At 38.7% G+C, this 27,121-nt stretch overlaps 1 protein-coding gene across 17 annotated transcripts in view; it reads left to right on the top strand.

Moving 5' to 3' along the window:
• The window catches only part of THRB (thyroid hormone receptor beta), a gene marked incomplete at its 5' end in the record, with an annotated part of 331,491 nt that overhangs the window by 278,351 nt on the left and 26,019 nt on the right, over positions 1–27,121 (top strand). For 16 of the 17 annotated variants that reach the window (XM_081073410.1, XM_081073416.1, XM_081073425.1 and 13 more), the window contains one exon: positions 23,732–23,832. In XM_081073410.1, the coding sequence (XP_080929536.1) occupies positions 23,732–23,832 (101 nt within the window). Of the gene's footprint in view, positions 1–9,356; positions 9,685–23,731; positions 23,833–27,121 lie in introns of those variants that run through there. The other variant, XM_081073417.1, reaches the window with a different exon arrangement.

The raw sequence follows: 27,121 nt of genomic DNA, 5'->3' as shown, positions 1-27,121 counted from the left end.
TTTCTTTCAATCCCCAGCCTTAAATGTGCTATTCTGTATTCACTTTTGTATATGTACATTTTTTTGTTTTGTCGAGATCCTAAGCAATTTTTGAATATTATCTCATTCTTTCAAAGCACAAGGAGACTTTATGATTGCCTTTGGTCTTGAGAAATATTAGTTAGAATAAACCCTTGATCTTCATCCAGGGGGCTCTTATATGCAAGGCACTTTGCTAGAATTCCTCTCATCATTCGACACTCTTCCATCCACTAGAAATGCTATGGAAGAGAGGCTTTGAAATAGCACAAATGGATCTGTGTTATTGGAATTGGAATTTGCGGACCTATAATCCATTACTTGAAAACTTACATGGAACAAATTTTAGGGTGAATTCAGACTATGTATTATTTTTCAATATGCAAGAGAGAATTGCATGGCCTAAACATCCAGCAAAGATGTTTAGAAATATTTTGAAGATATAAATTCCCTTGTCAGACATGGTTTCTGGACCCCTCGGGGAAGACGATTGGCAAACCATGAAGAATCACTATATATCAAGACGTCAGAGCCTGACAATAGCCTGGACCCCAATTAAACTAATGGAATAAGGGGAGCAAACTGAAGGCATATTTTATAGCCATATTCTGTTTTCTAACTTACCATCCTTTTTACATGAAGAAAATACATATTAACTCACAGTCTGGATGATTATAACTTCAGGTGGTTCAGCCACTGTTCACTTATTCATTCATTCATTCAGCAGCTATTATATGCTTATTATGAGCCCCTAACTTAACGTAAATAACCAGAAAATAAGCACTATATTTTTCTCTGTAATTTATGCATTGATTTTAAGAGCTCTAGATATAAATATAAATAACCGTTTCAGCTTTACTACTTGGAAAGCTGATATTCTTAGTGGGAGCACAGTATTTTGGAACTAAGCTTTGGGTTTGCAGCCAAATATACCTGCATTCAGATCACCACTGCTCAGTCATATGTCCTTGGACAAGTTACTTAACCTCTCCAGGTCTCAGTTTCTTCATCTCTAAAACAGGAACAATAATATCTACCTATAAGATTGTTGTGGTGCTTAAATAATATAATCTAACTGAAATCGGTTTCACAGCGCTTAGATCCCCGTATGGAATAGAGGTAAGGTAGGAAAGAGGGAACAGTGTGTAACCAAGGTATAGAGACACTGTTCAGCAGAACAGCAAATGGCCTGAGTTCAGATTCCATAAAGGGCAAAAGATAGGAATAAAAACAGTCCAGGGCCACATCGTGAAGGACCTGTAAGTTTTTGAACTTTATCTTGAAAGCCAAGGGTGATTTCAAACTGGAATGGGGGGTTGCGAGGGAGAGAATAGGTGACATGTTTTTGATTCTCCTTTAAAATTAATCCCCAGGCTACTATGTCGAAGATGAATTGAAATATCGAGGTAATATCCGAGGCATAGAAACCTGTTGGGTTTACCAGCTTTTAAAGAGAAGTGATAAGGGGTTTAATGAAGATAGTGACAGCATAAAGCGGTCAGCCCTTTGTGACCAATGTGGTGGCAAAGCTAGCAAGAGAGAGATAAGTTACAAGGCAAAGTCTAAGCATGTAATTTCCACTTGAAAAGATCTGGGTTTGAATCCTGACTCTTCAAATGACCAGCTGTGCCACGTTGGACAAATAGATGTGTTTATATTTATTTTTTAAAAAAATGTGGATAGCCATAGCTACCCTGATGGGCCATCAGGAGGATTAAATAAGATGAAGTTTTAAACACACAGCACAGAATCTGCACATAGATAAGTTTCACCTTGGTGTGTGTGGTACCATGGAGGCATTCACAGAGCGCTGTTTGGTAGGTGGCTGGTCTAGCGGGCACGAGGAGATTAAGCATCATCAGCACCCTGGGCTGTAGTTGAGCTGCGGGCGTTGATAGATCACCCGGTGAGAATACATGTGGTTAGATGTAGGTTGAGGATAGAACCAAAGAGGAGGTTCAATTTAAAGGCAAGCAGAGGAGATCATCTCTTGAAGAAGACTGAAAAAAAACCAATCAGAGGTGGGGGGCCATCTGAGGAAAGGCTTCGTGACACGAAGGTTTCTGGTATACCATCAATAGGTTGTGGCTGTGGGGGTTGGCTGGAAGCAGAGTGCTCCTGCTTTGATGATTACTGTTTTGTCCAGAGACCCAAAGATAATCAGAAGTCATTGCTCCTTATGAGAGCCCTGAGTTACAATGACAAAGTATGCTAAGTGCTATTGTATTGGCTATGCTTAGTCACCAAAACCCAAAGTAGAGGCTGCAATAGTTGAGCTAGGCTGGCTACATGGAACACAGGACTTCTTGATTTCTCGTAGGCAAAACTGGCCTGAAATGTTTCAAATCAAGGACAAAGCCAATACACCCTCCAGAACAAAGAGAAACCAGAAAACACGAAGGAGCTCTAAGAATCCAGGGCTCAAGGTGACAGCTAGTGAGGCTGGAAAGGTTGGCAGAGACCAGCTTATGGAACCACTTGAGCCTTCCTCTAAGGCAGTGGTTCTCAAACTTCAGCCTGCATCAGAATCCCCAAGAGGCCTCACTCCCCAGAATTTCTGATCCAGTGAGTCTGAGGTGGGGCTGGAGAATTTGCATTTCTAAGAAGTTCCAAGAGATACTAATGCTGCTGATTCAGGAACCACATTTTAAGAACCACTGACCTAAGGATTTGAGAGTCTACTTTATAATCTTTTTGGAACTGCAAAAGGCTATTTTCTTTAAGCCACTCGTTCTGTAAATTGACATATTTCATCTGTTAGAAGTCTGCTGGAACTGGGTTTGTGGTTATCTTTTGCATGAATGTGCTACGGCAACCGTTCCACTTTAATGAAATAAAACGTACAGCCTCCAAACCTTTGACCTGTAAAGAGTGTCCAAGCTGAGAAAGCCACCAGAACTCCTTAATGAGAACCTCCTTCTCCTTGGCAATCTCTCAGTTCAATTATTGGGGCTGTTCCCATCAGCTTGGTCTTATGCCCACTTCGTCAGAGCCATTTCTTTCCCTATTGCACCAAATCAGAATCCATTCTTTTTATACTGGTAAACCACATTGTCACTTTTTCTGGCATATTTTTGTGAAAACAAATTATGCTTGGTGATGGGTTGTGAACAAAAGGCTCCCTTTAGTATTTTTTAGTAGAGATGTGACAAGCTAGAACTATCGAAAAGGTTTTATTAAATACTAAAGGAGAAAAAAATTAGGAACAATTTCAGAGTATAGATGTTTTAAAAGAGGAGGACTTTGAGTTTCTATTTCTGCCAAACCAGACATAATCTCAGAGCCCAAAAGCCTGGGTTGTGTTCTGCAGCCACCTGGGATTTGCATTTCTACATGTTCTGCCTGCTTCTTCTGGCCAGTAGCTTTCCTCCTTGCTAAAGATCATAAAAAGAGCACCCATCTCAGCAGCTTCCCAAGCTCCGCCTCCCTGTCCTTGATCTGTAATCTGACCAAAAAAAAAAATTATTCTTCCAAGTGATATATCCCTACCAATGACCTTACCTCCAGCATATATTCAACAGAGCAGAATTCTGTGTTTCTCAAAGCAGAGACAGTGACATTCACGCTAAATCCTGAAGGATGAGAAGGGCTCTGTCCTGTGAAAAGCCAAAAGGGTGGGCACCTCAGACAGAGAACATGTGCAGTGTCCCTGAAGCAGGTAAGATCTGGGGGTGGTCAAGGAACAGTTGGTACATGGTTTGGCTGCAGTCAAGTATATGATGGGTAGGGCAAGTGTTGACATGAGGTGGGGAAGCGCCACCTTTTGGTAAACAATTTGAGTTTTATCCTAAATGCAGTGAAAAGCCACTGAAGTTTTTAAGCAGGGAATTGGCATGTTCTGATGTTCAGTTTTTTTAAACATGACTCTCTGTTTGCTGTAGCAAAAAGAATTAAAGTGAAGCAAGGCAAGTTAGGAAGCCATTTTGGCAATCCAGTGAGGAGTTGGTAACAGTTTGGGCTAGGGAGATAGCAGTGGAAACAAAGAAGTGGTTGCGTTAAAAACATATTTTGAGTAAGAACCAGTGAACTTGCTGCTGGGTTAGATGTAGCTAGTGAGGGAAAGTGAGGAGTCAAAGGGGGCTCCCAGGTTTTTTGCTGAAATGCCCAGGTGGATGGTGGCACTGAGATGGGAAGGCTGCAGGAGGAATAGGTTTTAGAAAGAATTCATTTGGAGATGTTTACTGGTTATGCAAATGGAGATGTCAAGTTGACAGTTGGACATAGGATTCTAGTTTTAGAGGAGGTGTCTGAGATGGAGATATGCATTTGGATGTCATTTAACTGTTATTCAAAGCTCTGAGACAGAATGAGATCACCTACTGCAGGGATGGCAAACTTTTCACTTAAGTGACATATTTTTAGTTGGCCATGTGGTTTCTGTCACAACTACTCAACTCTGCCATTGTAGCACAGAGTAGATACAAAAGTAGCCATAGAAAATATGTAAACAAATAAGTGTGGCTGTATTCCAGTAAACCTTTATTGACAAAGCAGGTAGTGGGCCACATTTGGCCTGCAGGCCAAAAGTTGCTGACTCCTGACCTAGACTGAAAATGTAGACTGAGAAGAGAAGGTCTAAGACAGAGTCTAAAGCATTTCGATAATAATTATAATTATTATTATGTATATGTATGTATATATGTGTACATTGTTATGTATATATGTATATAGTATTATGTATATGTGTCCATATTATTCTGTATATATATATGTATATATTTTTATGTATATATAATTATACCACTTACTATGCCAGTCACTGTTCTAAGTGCTTTACTTATAATAACTCAATCTTCACAATAACTGATGGGGTGGGTAACTGTTATCACTGTTTTAGTAAGTAGAAAACTATGACCCAAGTGAAATGTTTATTTCTCTATATTGAGGGGAAAAAGTATCCAGAGATTAACAGTCTAAGTTAGTGTGGCAGTTCTGTGGCAGTTTTAGGTTCAGCACCTACATTTCCTCCAACTTATTTTTCTACCATCTCTAGAGTATGGCTTTTGTCCTCATGGACCAAAATGGTGTCTGGAGATCGAGCCATCATATTCATATTCCAGGCAGCGGAAACAAAGAATAGAACAGCAAATGGTATGCACCAGTATTTTTTTTAAGTTGTCTTTTAAGTTTCCTAGAAACTGCCTTACAACATTTCTTCTGCTACATCTCATTGGCCAGAAGTTATTTATACAGACACATCTAAGCACAAGGGAGACTGGGAAACAAAAGTTTTTTTTTTCCCAAGGGCCATGGCCCACTAAAATTTGGAGATTCTATTACTAAAGCAGAAAGTAAGAACAACTATTAGCATAGAAGCTAGCATGAACATTGCCTTAATGTTTATTAATTGTCTTTCTTTGTGTGCCTTTTTGCAAGTATAGTTGATAACACTCTCCCTAAGACATTTCTGCTCAGCTGTCTTATATCTCTGGCTTCCACTGTTGAAGTCTTACATATTCTTCAAAAGCCAGCTCACAGGTCACTTTTTCTGCGAAGCTGTCCCCTGAGACCCTAGGCAGATTTTTCTTGTATTCCCATGGCACTATTATCATACTCCCTTGGATTTAATTTTTTCCTAGTATGTCTCCTTGACCTGTCTCCTCTACTTGACTAGATAACTCAAGGTCAAGTGAAGCCAGATTGAGGTATGGAGAGTAAATTTCTAAGAACTAGGGGAAATGTGTAGTGAAACTGCAAATGATGAAAAATAAGTAAGTATGCTGGATGCCCTGGCAGAAGGTGAAGGGGCACCCAGTAAAACAGCAGTTCTCACATTTTGCCACCTACGAAAATAACCTGGGGAACTTTAAAAAAAATCCTCATGCTAAGGTTTCACCCCATATCAATTAAATCAGATTTCTGAGAGTGACACCTAGATTCATTAAAGTTTATGGGTTATTCCAGCTTTATTTGAGAATCAACACAGTTGAAAATAGAGGGAAAATAAATGGGAAGAGAGAAACCCTGTCCTGCCTCAGAGACCTTGAGAGTTTGTTGTTTACCTATGAGATTTTCCAAGAATAATATTAGTCTTATCCTTTTGTTATTTCTTTCCAGCCATGAACAAAGGTGTATTTATACAATATATTATTATTGATTGAAACATTTCTAATGAGAATTATTAAAGCCCTCCCAAATTTATCTCAGGCAGTTTGAGGCAGTGGGAGTCAAACAACAAGCTTCTCTCTAAGTAAGTAAATTAGAATAGTCAGCCAGGGAAATAAGAAAATACTCTTACTGAAGCTCACCTCATTGGTGACACATAATGTGTTTAAATTGCTCTATCGACTTTACAAAGAAGTCTGCCAGATGGATCACAAGTGACAGCACTGTGATTGCTTCTATCCGGGTGTGAGGGGCCATATTTCAAATTCAATGTGAGTGGTGAACTCTATTTCCGTTTCCAACTGACAGTAATAAGAGTTTCATGCATTTACTACAAGTAAAGGATTGCCCCACTTGGTACAAAGAGTGCTTTTCACAAAGTTTTGTTCTGTTTTCTCCAAAAGATAAAAATTAGTGAGGCAGTGGGTTCTCTTAAATATGTTTTGAAGCTTTTTTCCTATTCAAAGACTTCTGATGGAATTCAGGATGGTTTTAATTCACTACAAATGTTGTTGATTCTCAGGGGTCTTCCAAACGTTTAGTAAAAGTTGAAAGAAAAAAGTTTTTCAAGAGCCATTCTGTCCTTTTTCGTTGCAGTATTAATATCCAGTTCTGGGGCACAATAACTGATTTTTCAAGCACATTTAGCAATTTTGGAAAACAGTTTTTTAAGTGTTCCTTTGGAATGGAAGTTGAGGCTCTGGCTTTAGTTGACATCGTTACTGGTGAAAAGCAAGAAATTGCTTGGATTTCTGCCTGCAGTGAAACAGACAGGGAGCCAGGAAATGCACTGGGCAAAACTGCAAAAGTGGATGAATTTGACATGCAATTTCTAACCAGAAAAAGAAGGCTCGGAACACGTGTGTTTGCCAGGAAAGAAAACTGCTTTATTGAAAGCTTAATTTTCAGATTAGTTTTGGGAAATTTGAGATAAATAAGTGAAATCAGACAAAAAACATAAGGCCTGGATCCTTTTTCCTGAGGTTTTCAGAAAATAGTCATTGCTTCCAATGAAATGTTTTGACATTTTCGGTAGGGAGAACACATTAATTGTAATGTTATGTGTATGTGTTCTTAAAAAACACTTGTGACTAAATCTTTTATTTGTTTTAAAAGTAATCAGAGAGTACTCGTAAAAACACTATTTAAATGTTAGCTATGTTCTTCATTCCTTATGGTAACTTTCATGCTTTCTAGGATGATGCAGTTCATTTTCCAGGTTCAAATGTACCAATTTGGAAAAAAAAAAAAAAAAAAAAAAACCCTTTACTTGTTTTATAGTTCAGCTTTTCATTTTTATAGTTATTTCATTTTTATAGTTGTTTTCATTTTAATAGGTTTTTTAACTTGTTTTATTGTTGCAGTTTTTCGAGGAGTCTTATTACTAAACTTCCATGGGGTCTGCCTGGGTTTCTTCCCTCATTTTGTCTCATCTGTTGATTGTTCTCCAATTCTTCACCTTCTTCCCTTGAACCGATGGCTGCCTTACTACATTTATAAAATTATCAGCACTTAAAGACTCCCTGGCATGACACTGGTCTACTTGACTCTGTATATCGAATATATGTGCTATTCAGCTACTTAGTGGCAGGGATCATGATTGACTTTTTGAACAGCCATTTCTGCTCCTGCCACCTCCTGCTTTGTACTTAACAGACACCCCATAGATGTTTATTGAGTGATCATAATAGTGATCATAATACCCTCCTTTCTCCTATCTAATGTCCCGGCCCCTGAATTCCATGTTGCAATTGACTGGAGCTTTGTGTCCAAAGTAGAGGTCTCACTGTTGAATATTACATTACATTGCCTTGGTCCCTTAGGAGGGAAATACCAATGAGGTCTCACATTTGTGGGTCAGCGGGAACCCAAATGTAAATGTAACCACCTGAAGCCCGGAAGACAGAGGAAAAACCCATAGCTTCAAAGAAAGCAGCTTCCTCTCTTAACTGAATCATCTCCTAGAACGCACGTGTATATGTGGACATACATATGCTAACCAGCATCCACGTGGAGAAAATACCCTTAGTAATCATCTCAACAAACATTTCTGGTCTAACTTGATATTTGTTAGCGTCTTGTTAAAAGATGTGGTGAGTCTCATAGAAAATGCTTTTCTCGTTGGGATCGCTATGTTTAAATGTCAAGTGCGTGAATACTACTTAAATTCCAATTAAGCTTCAAAATCATCTCAGAAGCAGATTTGAATGGGAATAAAATGAGGGATGTACACAGTTTTCCGCATATTACTTTTAAGAGTGCTGTTAAGCACCAACAGACGGCTAAAATGCTCTAATAGGGCGTGTTTTTCGGTAAGGGTATTGGCACAGCGCTCCCTCATGCACTTGTAAACAAAACATAAAGACAGAGTGAGCAAAGTTAATTTAAGCTTTAGGTCTCATGTAGATTAGTGCTGATGATGTAGAAAATTCTCACTTGCAAGGAACAAAATAGAACTTCTTCACAGACACCAGCGGCATTTTCAAATGTGGTTTTCCTTGGCACGTTTCAAAAACCTGTGGGACCTGTGCGTCATTGGGAAGATGGTGAGATCCTGCTATTAAAAGCCAATCAGTAACATTCAACAACAGATTTAACCACTAACATTTGTACAACTGGATTAGTGTTTTGGAGTCAGTCATCAGGCTCGTTACCACTGGATTTTCTCTGGTTCATGCTAATAAACTAGATTATTGATTTTAGGATTTTCTGTGTATCTGAGGATATTCTCTAAGATGTCTTGATAATGTTTCATGCTTAAGTTGTCAACCAAGATGACAGAATGAGTAATCATTTTCTAATCATGTTGAAAGAGATTGAAACAGCATATAAAAGGAATCTCCCCAGTTTGGGAGCAGCAGGAACCTTCTCGTCACTCCTCCGACTGGGTGGAGGTCATCCCTCCTACCTGCCATCTTCCCCAGGAATTAGCTGCATTCACAGCTTAAGACCTCTGAGAGTCAGAAATCTGCTTTCCAGTATGTTTGAATGGCAGGAGAGCTCAAAAGACACCTCAAACTAAATAGGATTTTAGCACATCAAGTGCTCTTCCAAAGTAAAGCAGGCTGGGTTGCTGTGTTCGTGGTGGTGTTTATTCATCTTCCCTTCTTGTTTCATGCGTATGGATGTACGCTTCTCGGCATATATGCCCGGCTCGCAGGGTGTATGGGGCTGGTGAATGCATGCATAGAGCGTGTGTATATGTAAAGTAGAAACTGAGCCAGGGTAACAAAATGAGCTACTGTATGCAAGAACTATATGAAGTGCACCCAGCTGCTGGCAGCAATTGCTACATGCAGGCCACTGATTATTACGCGTATTTTGAAGATAGCCCGGGTTACAGTGGTTGCAACGCTCAGGCTGTGCCCAGTAACAACATATATATGGAACAGGCCTGGGCAGTGAATCAGCCTTATACCTGTAGTTACCCTGGAAACATGCTGAAAAGCAAGGAGTCTGACTTGGACATGGCCCTGAATCAATACAGCCAACCTGAATACTTCACTGAAGAAAAGCCTACTTTTTCTCAAGGGCAGTCACCATCGTACTCTCAAAAAAAAGGTAGGGACCATTCTGCTTACATTTGTTAAAAGTTTCCGTGTTTCTTTCCGTTGTGTTTTAAAGTTACAGTTTGCATCAGCTTAGTTACATCTTTGACTTTGAACACTGAATGTTCGAAATTAAAAACAGCAGTAAAGAGAGGTTGCTAGGTGATTGGAAAGGGTCTGTGAACAACAAAGATTTCCAAGCACTTTTTCTTCATATATGAAAGCTGGGTTGAGTTATATTTTTAGGCTCTGTGTGTGTGTGTGTGTGTGTGTGTGTGTTACACACACATATACGTAGAAAGAAAATATATATATAACATAGGATTATATATAATATATGTATAATATTACACGACATTATATATGGCCTGGAGTGAATATTGTCCCCTTTGCTAAAAAAAAAAAAAATGTGTGAAAGGCATCCCCTGAACAGATTGGCACTGTAGCGTTTGAAGGGGGGATAATTCTCCCCGGATCAGGTTCAGATTCAAAACTCATTTGACTTTTTCTTGGCACTTCATATTAAAAGTTTATTTTAGTTAACTAGTAAAATATTTTAGGGATATTTGATGGTACTATAATGTTGATATGTTAGGATTTGTAACTGTTTATTTTAATGTATTTACTTATCCATGTAAAGTTTAAACATTATTTACTTGTAATCAAACCAAACTGTAGGACTATGAAACTCGAAAAGAAACTGGTAAATTTTATATTGCCATTGTCTCCCTAAATTTTGACATGTCAGGAATTATGTCAAATGAACTCTCCATATGAAAGTAAGTGAAATATCCTTCAAAATATCCAATGTTGAAACAAGTGTGATATCCATTTATTTTAATAGACACTGTGGCTTTACAGTGCGGTTTAATTTTCTATCCATTGAGCATTTCCTGTATTATCAAAAAGTAAAACAAAAGAAGCAAACAGGTAGTATTCAGGGAACTTAATAGCAGCTACTGGATAAAAAATGCTTTCAAATATCCGTAACTCAAATTCTAATGCAAATATGCCAGAAACCCATTTTTTCTGTGTACGATCTACAGGATATTGCGTAGGAAACCAAATTTACAGGTTTCTATAATTTGCAAGAATATGATGCTGATTGATCTTCAAAGGTCAATTCCTCTGTGAAATTATCTTAAAACAGAATGTGGTTTATTTCACTGCGGCTCCTATAAAAATTGTCATTTGCTTTTTTTCAATGTGACTATAATTAAAAGTAGCCTATTTTGCAAACAGACAAAATCTGAAAAAAACAAGCTAAAACTAGAATCCCTGTGCAGTTTTTGCCATATACCGTGTTTATATGTTCTGTGCTATTCTATTAGCTTCCATACATGAAATGTGGAGGGGATTATATTATAGCATAAAACATATTCAGACGCATTCACCTGTGTTTTCATTTAGTTTTACATCCCCTTTGAAGGGCATCAGAATTTCTCATTTCTTGCCAAGGGGCACGCCATGTCCCCTAATGGGAACATTTGAGGTAGATTGAGTAAGTGCTTTCTATTTCATTTAAAATTATACTTGTAAGTAATTTATCTTTGAAAAGAGTATGTTAACATTGCCTCATTAAACATGCCTGGGTATGTGGTTCTTAATGCTGTAGGATCATAAGAAAATATTGCTGTCTGTCTCTCTATTTGGGCATTTCACTCTTCTTAAAAATTCCTGCAAAACTTTTCATGCTCTTTTACTCTTTTTTCTTTTGTCTTTTCACTATATTTTCTTCAATCAGTGCTGGAGAATATTTGCTTATAAAATGTTAAACTAGGGATTCTTTACTAATTAATTTGATGCATGAACTAGAAGCTAAGACACATTGTATGCATATATTGATGTAATTTCTCAAAGCCATATGCCATTGAAAAGCCACTGCCACCTGCCAAACTCACTAAATCAAAGCAAGCAAATATTCTTAAATGCGCCATTATTTATTGTTACAAGTCTTTAAGTAAATCCCAGTAGAACTAAACCCAGCTGTTCGCTGCCTCTTAGGACAAAAGGTCGTACCCAACACGTTTATCCATATTGACCCATTATTGATTTTTGTTGTTGTTGGAGGACATCAGTAGTATCTCCTTAAGGCAAAATTAAGACTATAAACAGGTGTTCAGTGGAGCAGGCCTCATTATTCCAATTGGATTTTTATCTATTTTCATGAATTTCATAATTGCTTCATCTGTGTTTGTTGTTGTCACTACAGATCTATAAACTCTTCAATAAGGCAACTGTCTGAACTTTTGCCTGACTTTTTTTTTTAAGGAAAGCTTATTCTCTAGCCTTTAATTGGAGTTTTCTAGTATGTAGAGAAGGATCATAATTTTGTTTTCAAAAAGTGTATTGTAAGTACACGTAAATGAAATAAAGGAAGGCTAGCGAACCCACTGTTAAGACTGGTTATCTTAACGGTGGACTAGAATGACTTTAGTTCTCCCTGTGCTGTTTTTCTCTTTTTGTATTTATAAGCAAGAGGGAAGAAAGTTATCAAGTTCCTGAAGCAGTGAGAACACGAACTAAGGAAAGGTCTGAATCAAGTTCCTTGAATCAAATCCAAAATTCAACTTCCAGAATTGGTGGGGCAGCCAATATAATTCTCACATTGAGGAGGAGTGACATGCAGAAGATAATGTCTGTCTTATTTTTTCATACAGAATATGAGAGAACACATTGTTAATGTTTAAAAGTTAGAAGACAAATTAAAAGCACTGTAACCACCACTCAGGAGATACAAGCTCCTAATTTTCTGTCTTTCAAGGAACATAGCCATGATTTGTGGTGTTAAAAGCCAGTCCTCACAGCCAGTTGTGATTCCCCAGGCTCAGGAGGAAGGGGAGTAAGTGTGGAAATCAGACGAAGGGGAGGAGAACTGGCAGCCAGGGTATTGTGTCTTCTTTGTGGCCATGGTTTCGGCATAGTTAAAATTGATATCTTTTTTATTTGAGGGGCGGGGTGGGAGGAGGCAGTGGCTGGTTGTTTCCACCGGAAATTCCAGTTACATTCCAAAGTCCCCAAACAGCTTGAGTCTGGCTGCTCTGTGGGCAGCTTTGCCAGTCAGCCTCTGGGTCTGTTTACACAGAATCCTTCCCTGGAGTGTCTATCCCGTGGTACCCTTCTCCACTGGATTCTTTGCTTGACATTGTATGTGCCATCTTTATAGGAATTGCATGTCCAAAAAGTGGCTAGTGTGTTTGCATCTGAGTGGGTTATCGTATCCAAGAGAAAAAGCATTTCCTGCTTTGGAACCAGGATCAAGGAGATGGGGTGTGCGTTTGTGCTGTTCAGTTTTGGTTTGGTTTTGATTACACATGTTCTCGTTCTACAGCAACATTTTTTTGTGTGTTGCAGAGAGAAAAAATAATAACTGAAGCAGGAACTCCACATAAAACTGGTCTCTCTGCATCTGCTTTCATTGCTCCTCTGTCTCGAGGACAGGAATCTAAATCTTTTTTCATGTTCTGCAGCTCTGTTGACTTCATGTGAATAATTGTGTAGACATTAGAAATGGAAATTAAATGGTAAGGTGGGGGGTGTTTGAAGTGACCCACATCAAGAGGATTGGATTAGAAAGAGGAGTTAAGCCCAAAGAAATAAGACCTCTAATTAGAATTTCCTTGGCCTCATTTAAAGTTAGAGAAGGATTGCTATACAGTAGACTTGGGGGTAGGGAGGTTTCAGAGTCTTCCTAGAAAAAAAAATTGTTGCATGAGAAATAGGTACCCTTAAATGTTAGAATCATACTTGGTTTCCTGAGAGGCAGGCAGGCAGGAAAGGAAATTTTAAAAAAGGAAGATGTATGAGTCCCACTGGATAATCACTCCCCACCATGAACTTGAATATGAAGTGATCACACAAGATTTCAATTTCTGTTTCTCAACCTTTCCCTCCCCTTCTCTTCCTTCTCCTCTTCTTCTCTTTGTCTTCCTCCCTCTTACCTGCCCTCCACTTCTCTCTCCCTCAGTCTTCCTTTTTCTCCCCGTCTCTCTCTCATCTCTACTCCCCCTCTCTAGTTGAATTTGTTTAATTTAAACACGTATATGATCAGTCCACCCAATGTGTTAAGTGTTGCAGACATCATGTCTTTAAAATGTAATACTTAAGAAGTTAATATGACTGCAGATTTTCCTCCAATGCTTATGTAATTGTAAGCATGCTGATGTACAGTTAGGAATCCAAATTAGGCACGACAACCCATATGCTATTAAGAGACAACAGCACGCCAGAAAACAGAACCATTTCTTTAAATGCAGAACACATTTGCTGTCAAAAGGCTAAGTGAAAGTGCCTCTCAGCACCCAGAAATGGAAACAAAGTCAGGAACAGTAGTAATTTCCCAACCTAGTCCAAATGTGGACAAAAGCATGACTCTTCTTTCTTTTCTTTCTTGAGAATTAGGCATCTGTCTTGTCAACTGGACATCCTTCAGAGATTTCATCAGATGCCCAAACCTCATCCTAAAACATCCATTGCCATTCCTCACAATGAAAGCTAATAGCCGGAGTCCAAGGCATTGTAAGAAACTGAAGTCAGATACCTGGCAGCCTTGGGAAAGACTGTGGGGCTGCTTATTTCTGGCATAAAGGGTTCACATCTATGACCTCGTATGAGTATACTCCCACAAATTCAAAGTTTTTCTCTCAGCTCTCAGCATTCAAGTGCTTTCAGCCTGAGGTCCAGTTGCTTCTCGCTCTCTCATCTCCTCGGCTCCAGCTTTTATGACCCCATCCTCTTGTACTGATACTAAGTATCAGTGCCCACTTAGTGTCTGTACTCTTCCAGTTTCCACATCTCATGACGGCTGAGCTTCCGTGCGCTGTCCTTGGTACCATTCACATCTCAGATCCCTCCTTACTAGCTACTTAAAGAATTTCCTCAGTTCTCCTGGAGACTCCCAGAATGTGCTTTCAAGTAGTCACCCCAACCGGCCCCCTTTCCTTTTCTGCAGATATTTCCTGCCATACTGTCCTATCCTCTTCTCTCCATGTCAACCCCTCTCCTCCCTCAAAGCCTGCTGCTTGCAGCCACTCAGTGGCAGTTCTTCCCTGGCCCGTGCACCCACCACAAGGCTCCTCCTCAAAGGTTTAGACCATTTTCCATGACCTGTTAGATCAAACACTGACTCCACCAACTCTTCCCTTCCCTAAAGAGTTCCATTTTGGTTCTGGCTTTGTGCTTCCAGCCCACATCCTCTGTCCCAGATATCTTGGCCAGTTTCTCCATGTGTTCCTCTCCCTGCCGTACTGCTCCCCATCCCTGAACCAATGATGCTTTTTTTCCTGCTCCCACCCACTGCCAGCCACACCCCAGTGTGCATGCTGCCATCCCAGCCTGCATCACTTCAGGTCACTAACAATTCACAGCCCATCGGCCTCTTCTATTCAATCAGCATCACATTTTCCACCCCCCGCTTTCAACCTGCTCTGGCTTCAAAGGCAGGTACCCCTTGTTTTATACAACAGCACTGAATTATTTGTTTAAATCACCTGTTTTAAAAGAAAATAAGTCATATTTACGGTGTATAAAGCCACAGTTCTCAACCTTGACACTATTAACATTTAGGGGCAGATAATTCCTTGTTGTGGGGGCTGTCCTGTGCCTTGTAGGGTGTTTAGGAGTGTCCCTGGCCTCTATGCCCTGGATGCCAGTAGCACACAACACCCCCTTCCCCATGTGACAACCAACAGTGTCTCCAGATATTGTCAGATGTCCCATTGGGGGCAAAATCAGCCCTGGTTGAGAACCACTGCATTAAAAGAACTTATATTTAGAGACCATCTTTAGTAATGGATCTTTTGTCAAGGATCTTTTTGTAACATGAAAATCCTTCCTCAGTTTTTATCTTGAAAGTCTTAGATTTTTGCATATTGAGTTGTTTCAAAATGGAGAACACTTGAACATACATATACAGAGGGTGCCCAAAAAAAGTATACATATTTTAAGAAAGAAAAAAAACTATATTAAAATGACGCTGATGGTAACCACTTTGAGACCCTCTTGTAATTGCAGAAGTCAAACGTGACTTGTATTCATCTTTTGTTATTGGTATATATTGAGTATTACAGTCTTAATACAGTTTTTTCCTTCCTTAAAATGTGTATACATTTTTGACACCCTCTGTGCATATTTGCATGCAACATGCTACTTACGTATGTGTGTTGTAGATCATTCTCATGGTCTGAATACGGGTTCTCTTCAACATATATGCTTGCTTATGTCAACTCTGCCTAGAACATAAGCACCAGGAAGTTAATAACAACCTGGTTTACTTCACACTCTGAAATTCACACCTACCATGACTGTAGGGTGTACCTACAGGGAGCCCAGTACAGCTTATAACAGCCATGACATTATCCTGATGACAAATACAGTTGCCCTTTCCCCTTCGTATAACATCAGGCGGAAGAGCTGATAGCTCACATTTTTAGAGCTATAACCTTGAATCTCATTCTGATAAAGAAAAAAGGCAAACGTTTTTCTCAAACATACAAAACATGAAGTAACTGTGGGTGCTTCTGTGTAAGCCTAATGCCATAAATTGACGCTTAAAGCAAAATCCAAGGCAGCTAGTGCCAATTTCTGGTGACCTTTTCTCCTCTCCTCCCCTTCCCAAACTCTTCTAATACAGTTTACCTTCTTGCTTTCTAACCTATCCCCTCTTTTAAAAGAAGAAATGATCTCATGAGTACCAGAATTCTGAAATTCTCATGCCTACAAGCACTAGAGAGCGGATAGTAATGAGAGAGATACACAGTTGTTTCAGAAGGACTGCTTAATTTGAATTTTTCAAGCAGCACATACATCGTTCATATGTTTTAAAAAATATTTTTCATTTCCGCAAAGAATTATATTCTCCTTCATTGTTCTTGAATTACTTTTGTCTTCCCACTTTTGACAAAGATAAAAATTTTATGAAACATTTCTTTAAGAAGACATAATGCAAGAATAAACATAAACAGCAAGTAACATTTAGCCTCAGAGTGGGGCACGAACAGGGAATGGGGCTGACTGTGGAGAACTGGGAAGTGTAACTCTTTCTTAGGATGTGAGCTGCCCTTCTCTGTCCAGTTGGTTGTTGCCTTGTGGGAAGGTGGGCTCAGTGTTGCCAGATCTTCCAATTTTTCATACGAAGCAAGAAATCTGGATTTTATATGATATCTTCTACTCTTAAAAAATTTGGCTGAGATTTTTTTTTAAACACTCGGCAAGCCAAGCATTGTAGACTGCCAGTGTCTACCTCTGCTGCCAAGATATCCCTCCTGATTTTTAATGGTCACACATGGGTGTGAGACCAGCCCATTTTGCATCTCTGCCCCTCCTATTAGTCTTGAGATAGCTTCTTCTATATGTCCTTAGTTGTAGGGTTTCAGTTCAGCTAGACTTCAGGTGATTCTCAATGATGGTTTTTCTGTAGTTTGGTTGTAATTTTTATGTGATCATAAGAGGAGGTAAGCACAGAGTTTACCTACTCTGCCATCTTGACTGGAAATCCCACTGCTCCTTTTAGATGCCAGGACTGTTTCTGTTAGCAAGTGGTCTTATACAGAAGGTCAGATCAGCCAGATTGGAAATGGTCTCTGAACTCAGTTCCTCTCCCCTTCTGTTAGATCTAAGCAACACCTTTTACTTTTCATCTATCATCAAGATTAATCTGCCTTATGTTCTAATCTATTCCCTAAGGGCTATGTCTGCCAAGGTGACAAGAGGTGCCAGTGTTTTTTCTCCTGGGACCTGAAATGCTGTTATAATTCACTCAAAAGAATTAAACTAGCCAGACTTCTGATTTTACACATACACAGGAAAGCCTTGAATCTAGTGCAAACTAAAAAGCTAAGGTTACTAGTTCTTGCATGATTTCTAGTGCAAATGTACACAGCTTTCCCCTCCCACATACTAAGCCCCTTTGAGAATCAAGGTTTTTAAATTAAGGTTAGCTGAAACATGCATAAACTTTGAAAATAATGGGCCGGCCTGGTGGCGCAGGCAGTTAGAGCTCTATGCTCCTAACTCCGAGGGCTGCCGGTTCGGTTCCCACATGGGCCAGTGGGCTCTCAAAAAAAAAAAAAAAAAAAAATTGGACAACTTTGAAAATATTATGCTAAGGGGAAAGCCAGTCTCAAAAGACCACATTTTATATGATTTCATTTATATGAAATTTCCAGGATAGGTAAATCTATAGAGAAACATAAATTAATGGTTGCTTAGGGCAGAGCAGGTAGAAGGGATAGGAGGAATGGGGGGTGACTTGTAAAGGTAGAAGGTTTCGTTTGGCTATGATGAAAATCTTCTAAAATGGATTATGGTAATGATTTAAAAATTCTGTGAAAATATTAAAAGTCATTGATTGTATGGTAAGTGAACTACATATTAATTTAGCTGCTAACAAAAATGGTTAAAAAAATGTTGGTAACATTTTACCATGTCAACCTGTTTTATATGCAGGATAATATTTATCAGTTAATCAGACATTGCCAAGTGTCAGCTAAATAAAAATCTCCAAGTCCTTTGTTGAACAAACAGATGGAATTTCCTTTCATAATAATATCCTTGATAAGTGGCAGCAGAGTTTATATTAGTTTAAAAGGTGATACGTTTGAAGTATATAAGAGCTGGGGAAAATATATCATCCTTGGACTATCACATATCATTATGGGTCTTAATTGTTTCCTGGGGTGTTATTAACCATGCTTCTTTAACAGTCACCTGATACAACTTGCAGATATAATTCTCAGATGAGCGTTGTGACTTCCAGGGTTGAGTTTCTCATATTTGTTTCAAGACAGAACCCAATACTGACATCCATTTAGTGTCCACTCCTGGCAATTGAACTAGCACGGCATGTGCATTTTCCTTAGCTGGGCATATTGCCAGCATGTGATTCATTTGGTGATCATGAGAAAGGAAAAAAGATGGAGACACTGAGTTAAGAGAGCAAGAAATGGTTAAGTTCTCTAGGAGAATTGGTTAGCACGTGATGTTGTCAAGCATATTCAGTAACCTTAAGAGAATCCCCACCTATCGATTCACTATGTGTGGGATGTTACTCCCTGATGGAAATTATTTAATGATGAATAATGGACCTGGGCATAATTATTGATGTGCTGTTGCCTGTGATGACATTTTGGGTAAATAAGATGGTTCCAACGTTAATATTTTAGAGAAAAGAAAAAGATGGATGGGGTGTACAAGTATGATCATGTAAGTGAATAACTGCTACCAACTTAAACGGAGGTTTCTGCAGGAGTTTCAATGATTTAACTGAAGATATATTTAATCACTTATTCATCCACCCTCCAAGATAATTTAAGAGCAATAAGAAAGCAAAACAAAGTATCCATCACACGGGTAGTCAGAAAACAGAAGGAGCGCATTCCACTTGTGAGCTGTCGCGGGATGCCAGTTTCACAAGAACCTTAAAGGTCAGACAGTTCAACCATCTCCATAAATTGTTGAGCTACAGGGAGGAGGAAAATCTTCAGTGTCCTACTGCCAACACCAAAGGATAAAGCAGGCAGGTCATGGTGAAGTAGGGTGAGATAGGATGTGAGATTTTTCTAACTCTGGTTAGTGTTCTCTGGCCCTCCCAGAGTATGTCACACAAGCAACACAGAGTCCAACTGTATTATAATTTGCTTCCCCAACATAAGATTACAAGTAAATGACTTGTACCTCTTTCTCTTTTATCTCTGCCATCTGCACTTGATACCAAGAACTCCAAAGTCCTTACTCTGATCAACTGTGCATAACCTCTATGTATGAGATGTTAATATCTAGCCTTCCTGACAACATTAGTATACATTAATATGTATATATATATTCCATCTGCCTTTACCAAGTAGATGTGTGTTTTAATAATTGGGTTACTTTGTCATTTAAAGGTTACTTTGTGTTGTATATGTTTCAAAGCCCTATACACATACAGTCACACATACTAATCTAAGATGAAGAAACACCAAAGTGCTACAGTGGTTATTTCTGTGGTGGAGAATTGATAGGTTAATTTGCGTTTTGCTAATTTATGTCTTTCAATGTTTCTAAAATGAACTGGACTTTGTAAGAATCTAATAAACACATTGTTTTTGATTCATAAAGACTGACCGCTGAAGTCCATTGGTAAATGTTAGTTAAGTATGGAGTATCTGACCATTTTCACTATAACCTGCCCCCCAGTTCTACACATTTAATAACTAGTTAGTTCTCTGGACACAGAGCCTTGTTGGAATTTTTTTATGTCATTTCTTCATATGGATGGACTCCCCAGAACTGTGTTTGGAATGCATCAATGCCTAATGAGTTTTTCTGTGAGTTTTGTTAGTATTTCTTATTAACTTTGAGCCACAGCACCATCAGTTACCTGGAAGACAGTGGTATGCAACCTTGGGATGTGGGGCTTATGATCATGTAAAGCAGAATCCTAACCAGCATGCAAAGACTCTTCTGAGTGTAATGGAGAGTAACTTACATAGTCCAATGTAAAACACTGAGCAAGTTGTATAAAATTCAGACTTCAAATTCCCACTTTTGGTGATGGCATCTTAATCAAAGTGGCCTAGACATAGTGATTTTCATTTCTATAGTGTGGGAAAATTGCATTGCCCTTAAGCTCTCCTTAGTCCTGTCTCACTGTATGAAACCTAGTGATCAGAGCGGAGTCAAGAAAATCAGGACCAGATCTAGTTGACTAGGGAGTTTGCATCTCCCCAGATCTCTAGGTCCTAGATGAGCTTGAATCTGTATCTCTTCGTTTTAATTTGAGTGGAATCTTGGTTTCTTTACCAAAAATCAAGCTTTCTAATGCAGTTTTCATTAGACCAGAAGTTTGGACCACATATCTGCATTATCACCCCTTGCCGAGATCGTTAGCCATCTCAGGCACCCCTCCAGCCTTCATGCCTTCCGATGTGCAGGTTCCAGATATAACCCTCCTCCCTTGTGTTCTTTGCCATTGGCCGATAGCACGGATCTTGAAAAACTGTGACACCATCCATCAAAGGAACCAAGTGCTGGACATCAGGGGTTCAGCATGAACAATAGGATTCCTGCCCTCTAGCTGGAACTATACAAACTTATAGCGAGTTAGAGATTATGGTCTAAAAGAAGACACAGTTCATAGGTAGTTGTAATGCAGATAATAAAGGGCTATTATTGGAGAAGTAAGAGGAAGTACGGGAACACCCAACCTGAACTTGGGCTGGGGTGTAGGAAGGAAGGCTTCTCAAAGATTTCCCGTTTGCGACACTGGACATAGCCCAATCCCAGTGCCTATCCCATGATACACAGATGATCTCTTATTGTCTGTTTTCCCCACTACACTGAAATCTTCCACAAAAATTAAACCTTAGTCATCTTAAGATCCTTGGCACATTGCTTGGCAAATCGTATACCTGTATAAATGTTTGTCAAAGGGAACGTCTTTTATTTCTTTCATCTTTTGTTTTTTAATAGCAGCTTTATTGAGACATATTTCACATGCCATAAAATTCACACATTCAAAGCATACAAAATATGTCCATAAAAAACAATGATTTTTCATTCAATAGCTTTTCGTATATTCACAGAGTTGTGCAACCATCAATACTATACAATTCCAGAACATTTTCATTACCCTGAAAAGAAACGTTGTACTCTTCAGCAGTCACTCCCCATCCTCCCCTCTCTCCAAGCCTTAGCAAACACTAATCTAATTTCTGTGTCTATGAATTTGCCTATTATAGACATTTCATATAAATGGAATCACACAATTTATGGCCTTTCATGTCTGGCTTATTTCATTTAGCATAATGTTTTCAAGATTCATCCATGTTGTAGCATGTAACAGTATTATGGCTGAATATTCTATTGTATGGCTACACCACATTTTGTTTATCCATTCATCATTGGCTGGACATTTGGGTTGTTTCCACCTTTTGGATATTATCAATACTGTTGCTTTGAGCATTCATGTACAAGTTTTTGAATGAACATATGTTTTCCATTCTATTGGGTAAAGACCTAGGACTGGAATTGCTGGGTCGTATGTGTAACTTTATGTTTAACCTTTTGAGGAACTGCCAGCTGTTTTCCAAAGCACATTTTACATTCCTACCAGCAATATACGAGCATTCCAATTTTTCCATATTCTCACTATCATTTATTATTTTCTGTCATTTTTATTATAACCACCCTAGAGGATGTTAAGGGGTATCTCATTATGGTTTGGGTTCGCATTTCCTTGCAATGGTATTGAGCATCTTTTGTGTTCTTTCCTTCATTTTCACCTTTTATTCTCTCATTGAGAAATGACCGGGACTGGAAATACAAGACTCGGTTGCTTACACACATGTTTCCCAAAGGAAGAAACCGCGTATTATTTGTCTTGATAGTCTCAGCACCAAGCGTGGTGCTGAGCACATAGTAGATGTTAAATAAAAGTTTTCTGAATTCATCAATAAATGAATTTTTGAATGAACACACAAATCATTCCAGGCCCCTTTTTTTCTGCCCAGATACCTCCCAGAATTCTGGTTTTGTTTGTTTTTTTAATGTCTGATGAGAGTTTTAAAACCACTGAAGCAAACTCAACAGATGACTCATGGTTTCCATTTTGCAGAAGTAAACCAAGAAAAGCTGTGATATTTAAAAAGATAATCCTGGGCATGACCAAATCTCGTTTTGAAGTCATTTATCTCTCTCTCAAGAAGGGACATTTTTCTGAAATAAAGTCTAAGCAAAGCAATTTCTAAGAAATTGTGAAAAGGGTTCATTTTCTTCTGTTTTCTTTATGCTTTTTTTTTCTGAAAAGTAAGCCTTCAGTAACGTAGTTTAACAAAAGATCTATGAAAATGTCATGGTAATATATATAGTAAATCATCTGTCATTTCAACCTGGCTAATCTTTATTAAAACCAATAAGAGTTTATTGAGTCAAAGAACTTTATAAGGGACCATGATCCGAAATAAGAATGACTTTGTTTTCTCAGCTCCTCCATTCTCCACATCCCAACAAATCAGACCTTGTTTTGACTTTTTGGTCTTATTAAAGCTATGTGCTTCTGTGGTAAACCGATGATACATATGAAACTGAATTTACCCTTCTGAATCAGTTTCTTGTGTTTGGATATCGTGAACAAGTGAAGGGAAAGAGGCAAAGACAGGTGGGAGTTAGTCTGCTGTTTTTGTTTTTAAACTTTAGCTTCCAGGGTTAAGGAATTTTAACTAATAGTACCCTAACAAGAGAGTCGCCCATGGTTGGATTTTCTTTCTTTCTTACTAAATAGAACCTCTATTATTTCACACTACCTGGTGTTGTTGGGTTGTATATCATAATATCACAAGCTTACTGGATTTATTTTTAGGTGGCCTTATTCATTCTACTTGGAGTTAACTGTATTTTTTGAAAAAGACCCACATAATTTATACTGGAGGACTAGACTTCAGGAGATCTAGGTTTTAGTCTCTGCTGTTGAGTTTGAGGGTGAACCTGGGAAGGCCAAACTCCTGAAGACCTGTTCACCTTGTGAGTACGTGATGATCTCCCAGGACCTTTCTAGCTAGAGTTTTCTGAATTTACCTGCATGGTGTCTCAATCCCAAAGTAGATCAAGTCTCCTGAGAACAAGGTCTGAAATGAGCCTTAGGAAAGAAATTGTTATTTAGTACCCAGAGCCCTCCTGGCTTGTCTGCATGGTTCCTTGGCTCCAACAGCCTTGGGGTCTGTTCCCACCTGCACAGCAAGAGGCAGCATACCTATTCCTAAGGCTTTCTGAAACCCTGGGCCCACTCTTAGCCCTGCACATGTGAGATAAGATACTAAATAAGTATCAGGGGAAGTATATTCAGTCAGGGAAAGGTTTTTTAAATTTTTTCTTGTTAAATGTTTTCTTTACCTTTTATATTTAAAACTAAATGCTCATGAGATGTGAACCCTAAAGCAAAAATTGTATGAGAATGTAAAAAACAATTCAGTCTTGCCTCCTTCCTCACCCACCTTACCTCCTGCCCTCTCCTTATCCGCCTCCGAGCTATGGTGTCTTTGAGTTTAACATGGTGTCTCCCCTTCCTCTTTTTCCCTCCTTCACAGGGTATATCCCCAGTTACTTAGACAAGGACGAGCTATGTGTGGTGTGTGGTGACAAAGCTACCGGGTATCACTACCGTTGCATCACGTGTGAAGGCTGCAAGGTAATTGCCCTGGGCTGAGCTCAGAGCCCAGCCCAGCTCCAGTCCCCTCCCAAGATCCCACCAGAAAGCAACATTAAGTTTAAGTTCAAATTAAAACCCAATTCCGACATTAATGGCCTGTGATCATCCAGGTGTCTGCTTGACCTCTTCATTTTTGGGCATGTTCAAGAACTATATTTTTCTTTTTCCAAATCAAAACTAACTAAATGAAGTTTGAGGAGAATGTGATGTCTGATTTTTTAAACAGGGAGATAATTAATAAAATAAAAAGAAATTAATAGAATTCTCACTTTGCGTTTTAAAAGAAATAGATATTTTATAATATGTTATCATCCCAAGAAATAACTATTTCTCCGCCTGTTTTATCTCCAGTATTTGAAGAGACAGAGTTCACTCTACCCTAGGCTGTCCGCCATTGATAATCTGAGTGAATATGTTCCCTTTTAAGGGGTTCGTTAGGTAATATCTTTGAGACTACTTAGATTTAATTATGCTCTGAAATTATCCAAATGGCTTTCTGCACAGCCTGCAGTCAGTAAGTAAATTCTGGTCATCCATCAGCTAATTTTATGCTCTACAGACCCGTCTTCAGGAGATACTTGACGAGAATACACCAGTGATCAACAGTCAGTTCACTTCCTGAAAGTGAGCCTAAATTTGCCTACTTGCAACCTTTGTCATAAAAATTAGGATGAGCTTTCTGGCAAATAGCTTTTGGTCGAACAACCTAGCCTAGAAAATAAAATCTACCATGAAGGTAAATAAAGCTTAACCCAGTGTTATATCCAGCATTCAACTGATGTTTTATAAATGAGAAAGTATATAAGTCTGAGAAAGGCCTTTTTAAATTTTTCCTTGTTAAATGGTTTATTTACCTTTCACATTTAAAACTAAATTATCACAAGATGTAAGCCCTAAAGCAAAAAAATTGTATTAAAATTTATAAAATCAATTCAGTCTTCTCTCCCTCGTCACCCAACTTACTTCCTCTCCTTTCCTTCCCTCCTCCTAACCTTTTACCCTAAGCCCCAAAAATCAACATGTTAGCTCAGTTTCAAACTAACGTGCCCCATGTTTCTAGTGGAATTATTTTCCATGCAAATTCCCTACTTTTTGTGCATGAAATTAAGAAACACTTAACAGAACTCCACTAAAAGCAGAAGCTTGTTAAAAGCCTGCTAAAAGCCTGCTAAAAGATGATACATCCATTGGAAAGAAGTCATTTCTAAGGTCCCAAGGCCTTTATAGCTACAGGACTGATTTTTGGAAATGTGATGTAATGTGTTCTCATTCATTCAGACCCTTTTGATCTGGAATTTGTAACCTTTTAACAAAGATTGGACTGAAGATTGCTATTACATCTATGAAAATAATGTCTTTAGGAGTTTAATGGAACTAATTACAAATAAGTACTGGCTACCTATTAATTGGGAGACTTGCAGACTCTCTCTTTAGAGCATAGTTTTATCGGCTTGATTTGAAGGTAATAAAACTGCATTGCTTTAGATACATTCTCTCATTCCAAAAGCTCAGTAATTCAAAGTGGGCCTTTTTTCTAAATTAACCCCAATTTATAAGGCTGTACCAACCTGGTTATGCAGCATTGAGATTCTTTCAAATCAATTTCTACTGGTAAATTTTGAATTCTGGGAAAAACTATAACGTATATTCCATTCAATACTCAACTCCCAAAATGACTCTAAAGACTGAAAGTGCCCTGCAGAGAGGACTTAATGCTTACTAGCAATTAACTTAAACAAAAGGAGAATCAAGCATATCAACCCATGTCCCTGCTTTACATGTCTTTCTTGGTGATCAAGAAATCCATAGCCTCTTTTCCCCAAATCGTAGGATGTTGGGGACTGTTTCCATTGAGGTTTACTCAAAAGAAGAACTCATGTAGCATAAAACTAGATTCCTCAGCCTCTGTATCTTCATCTCAGATCAGAACCCTGTTTCTAGGATTGCCTCAATCGTAAAATCAGGAAGAAGCCTTCTTAGTGTGGTCATGCAGATCATTTAATTGAGGACAAAGTATCTTGGAAAAAGACAAAAGACTTTTTTCAAATGAAACACAGTTTTTAAGTGTGGCCAAAGATGAAAAAGGTTATGTTTCATGTATTATTTATTCAAACCTGTAATGTAAAAATATTTCTACCCCATACTTGCAATGTATGTAGGGAGAATCTTCTTTGCCCATTTTACCCCGAAGTGGAAATCTTTTAGAGGTGTTTTGTCTGTTGTGATAGGCCAGTTTTTGTGCATCCTTTGTAGAAAGAATGTGGATACTGCTCCACAATAAATCTTTTTTTTTAAGAAAGGTTTTTGAACAGTTGCCCAAATATTGAAGTAGGAGGGTGACACTTAGCTCCTTATCACACTGATTAGTGCCTCATCTCAAACCACTAAGAAAGGGATCCAGTTCTTCTCAAAATGGAGGGAAACATTTCTGATATTGATTTATAAAACAAAACTTCTATTCACCAATAAATCATCAATGGAATATATGAATATATGTCCTTAATCATTCCCTGGGACATCCCTTTTGTCACGTCACCTCAAAAAAGGTTTTTTTTATAAATAGACTGTGTTAAATATTTTCTATCCAAATTCACTTCCAGAACTTAATTTTGTCACTTTTTAAAATTAAGGGACCTAGCATCTCTACATTTACTCAAATAAGGTGGTCAAAATACGCCTTTATTAGAGCTAAGGAAGGCCAGCATCTTAAAAGGGCCTTGGTCCACGAAGTGCCCAAGAAACATCATCAGAGCTATGCCACAGAAAAGATGGCAAAATGAACAGCAGAGCCTGCTACCTCAATACTTTTTGCAAAATAAGCCAAGTATAAATTATTTCATTCATTCCATTTAAAAATTCACAGAGTAGCCTTTTGGGAGAAATGAATGTTACCCCTGTGGCTGGTATATCACACCTCACTCTCTCCTCAGTGTTAGCTGACTCTTCAGTGTGCTCCCCACCTGCCAGCACATGAGTCAATGTCAGAATGTGGGTGAGAAAAGGGTCTCCCCAGCTTCAGATAAACAACTGTCCCATCCTCATAGCAGCAGTCAGCATTCTCACTGGGTGCCCTGGGATTTGGAGTTTCCTCTCTGGGGAAGTTTTGCCTCCTCCAGAAGGAGGTAGGCTACCCAACCCCTCACTTCCCTGTCAATAACATACTCTTCTTGCCTGGAATCTCCAGGTTTCTTTTGCCCTGCAGGCAGACGTAACCCTTGAAGGGTGGACTGGATAGAGAGTAACAGAGGTAAAGGAAGGAGATTCACAG

The sequence above is a fragment of the Rhinolophus hipposideros genome (genome assembly GCF_964194185.1).
Source record: "Rhinolophus hipposideros genome assembly, chromosome: 14".
Taxonomy (NCBI): Eukaryota; Metazoa; Chordata; class Mammalia; order Chiroptera; family Rhinolophidae; genus Rhinolophus; species Rhinolophus hipposideros.
This window is presented reverse-complemented; position numbering and strand designations above follow the sequence as displayed.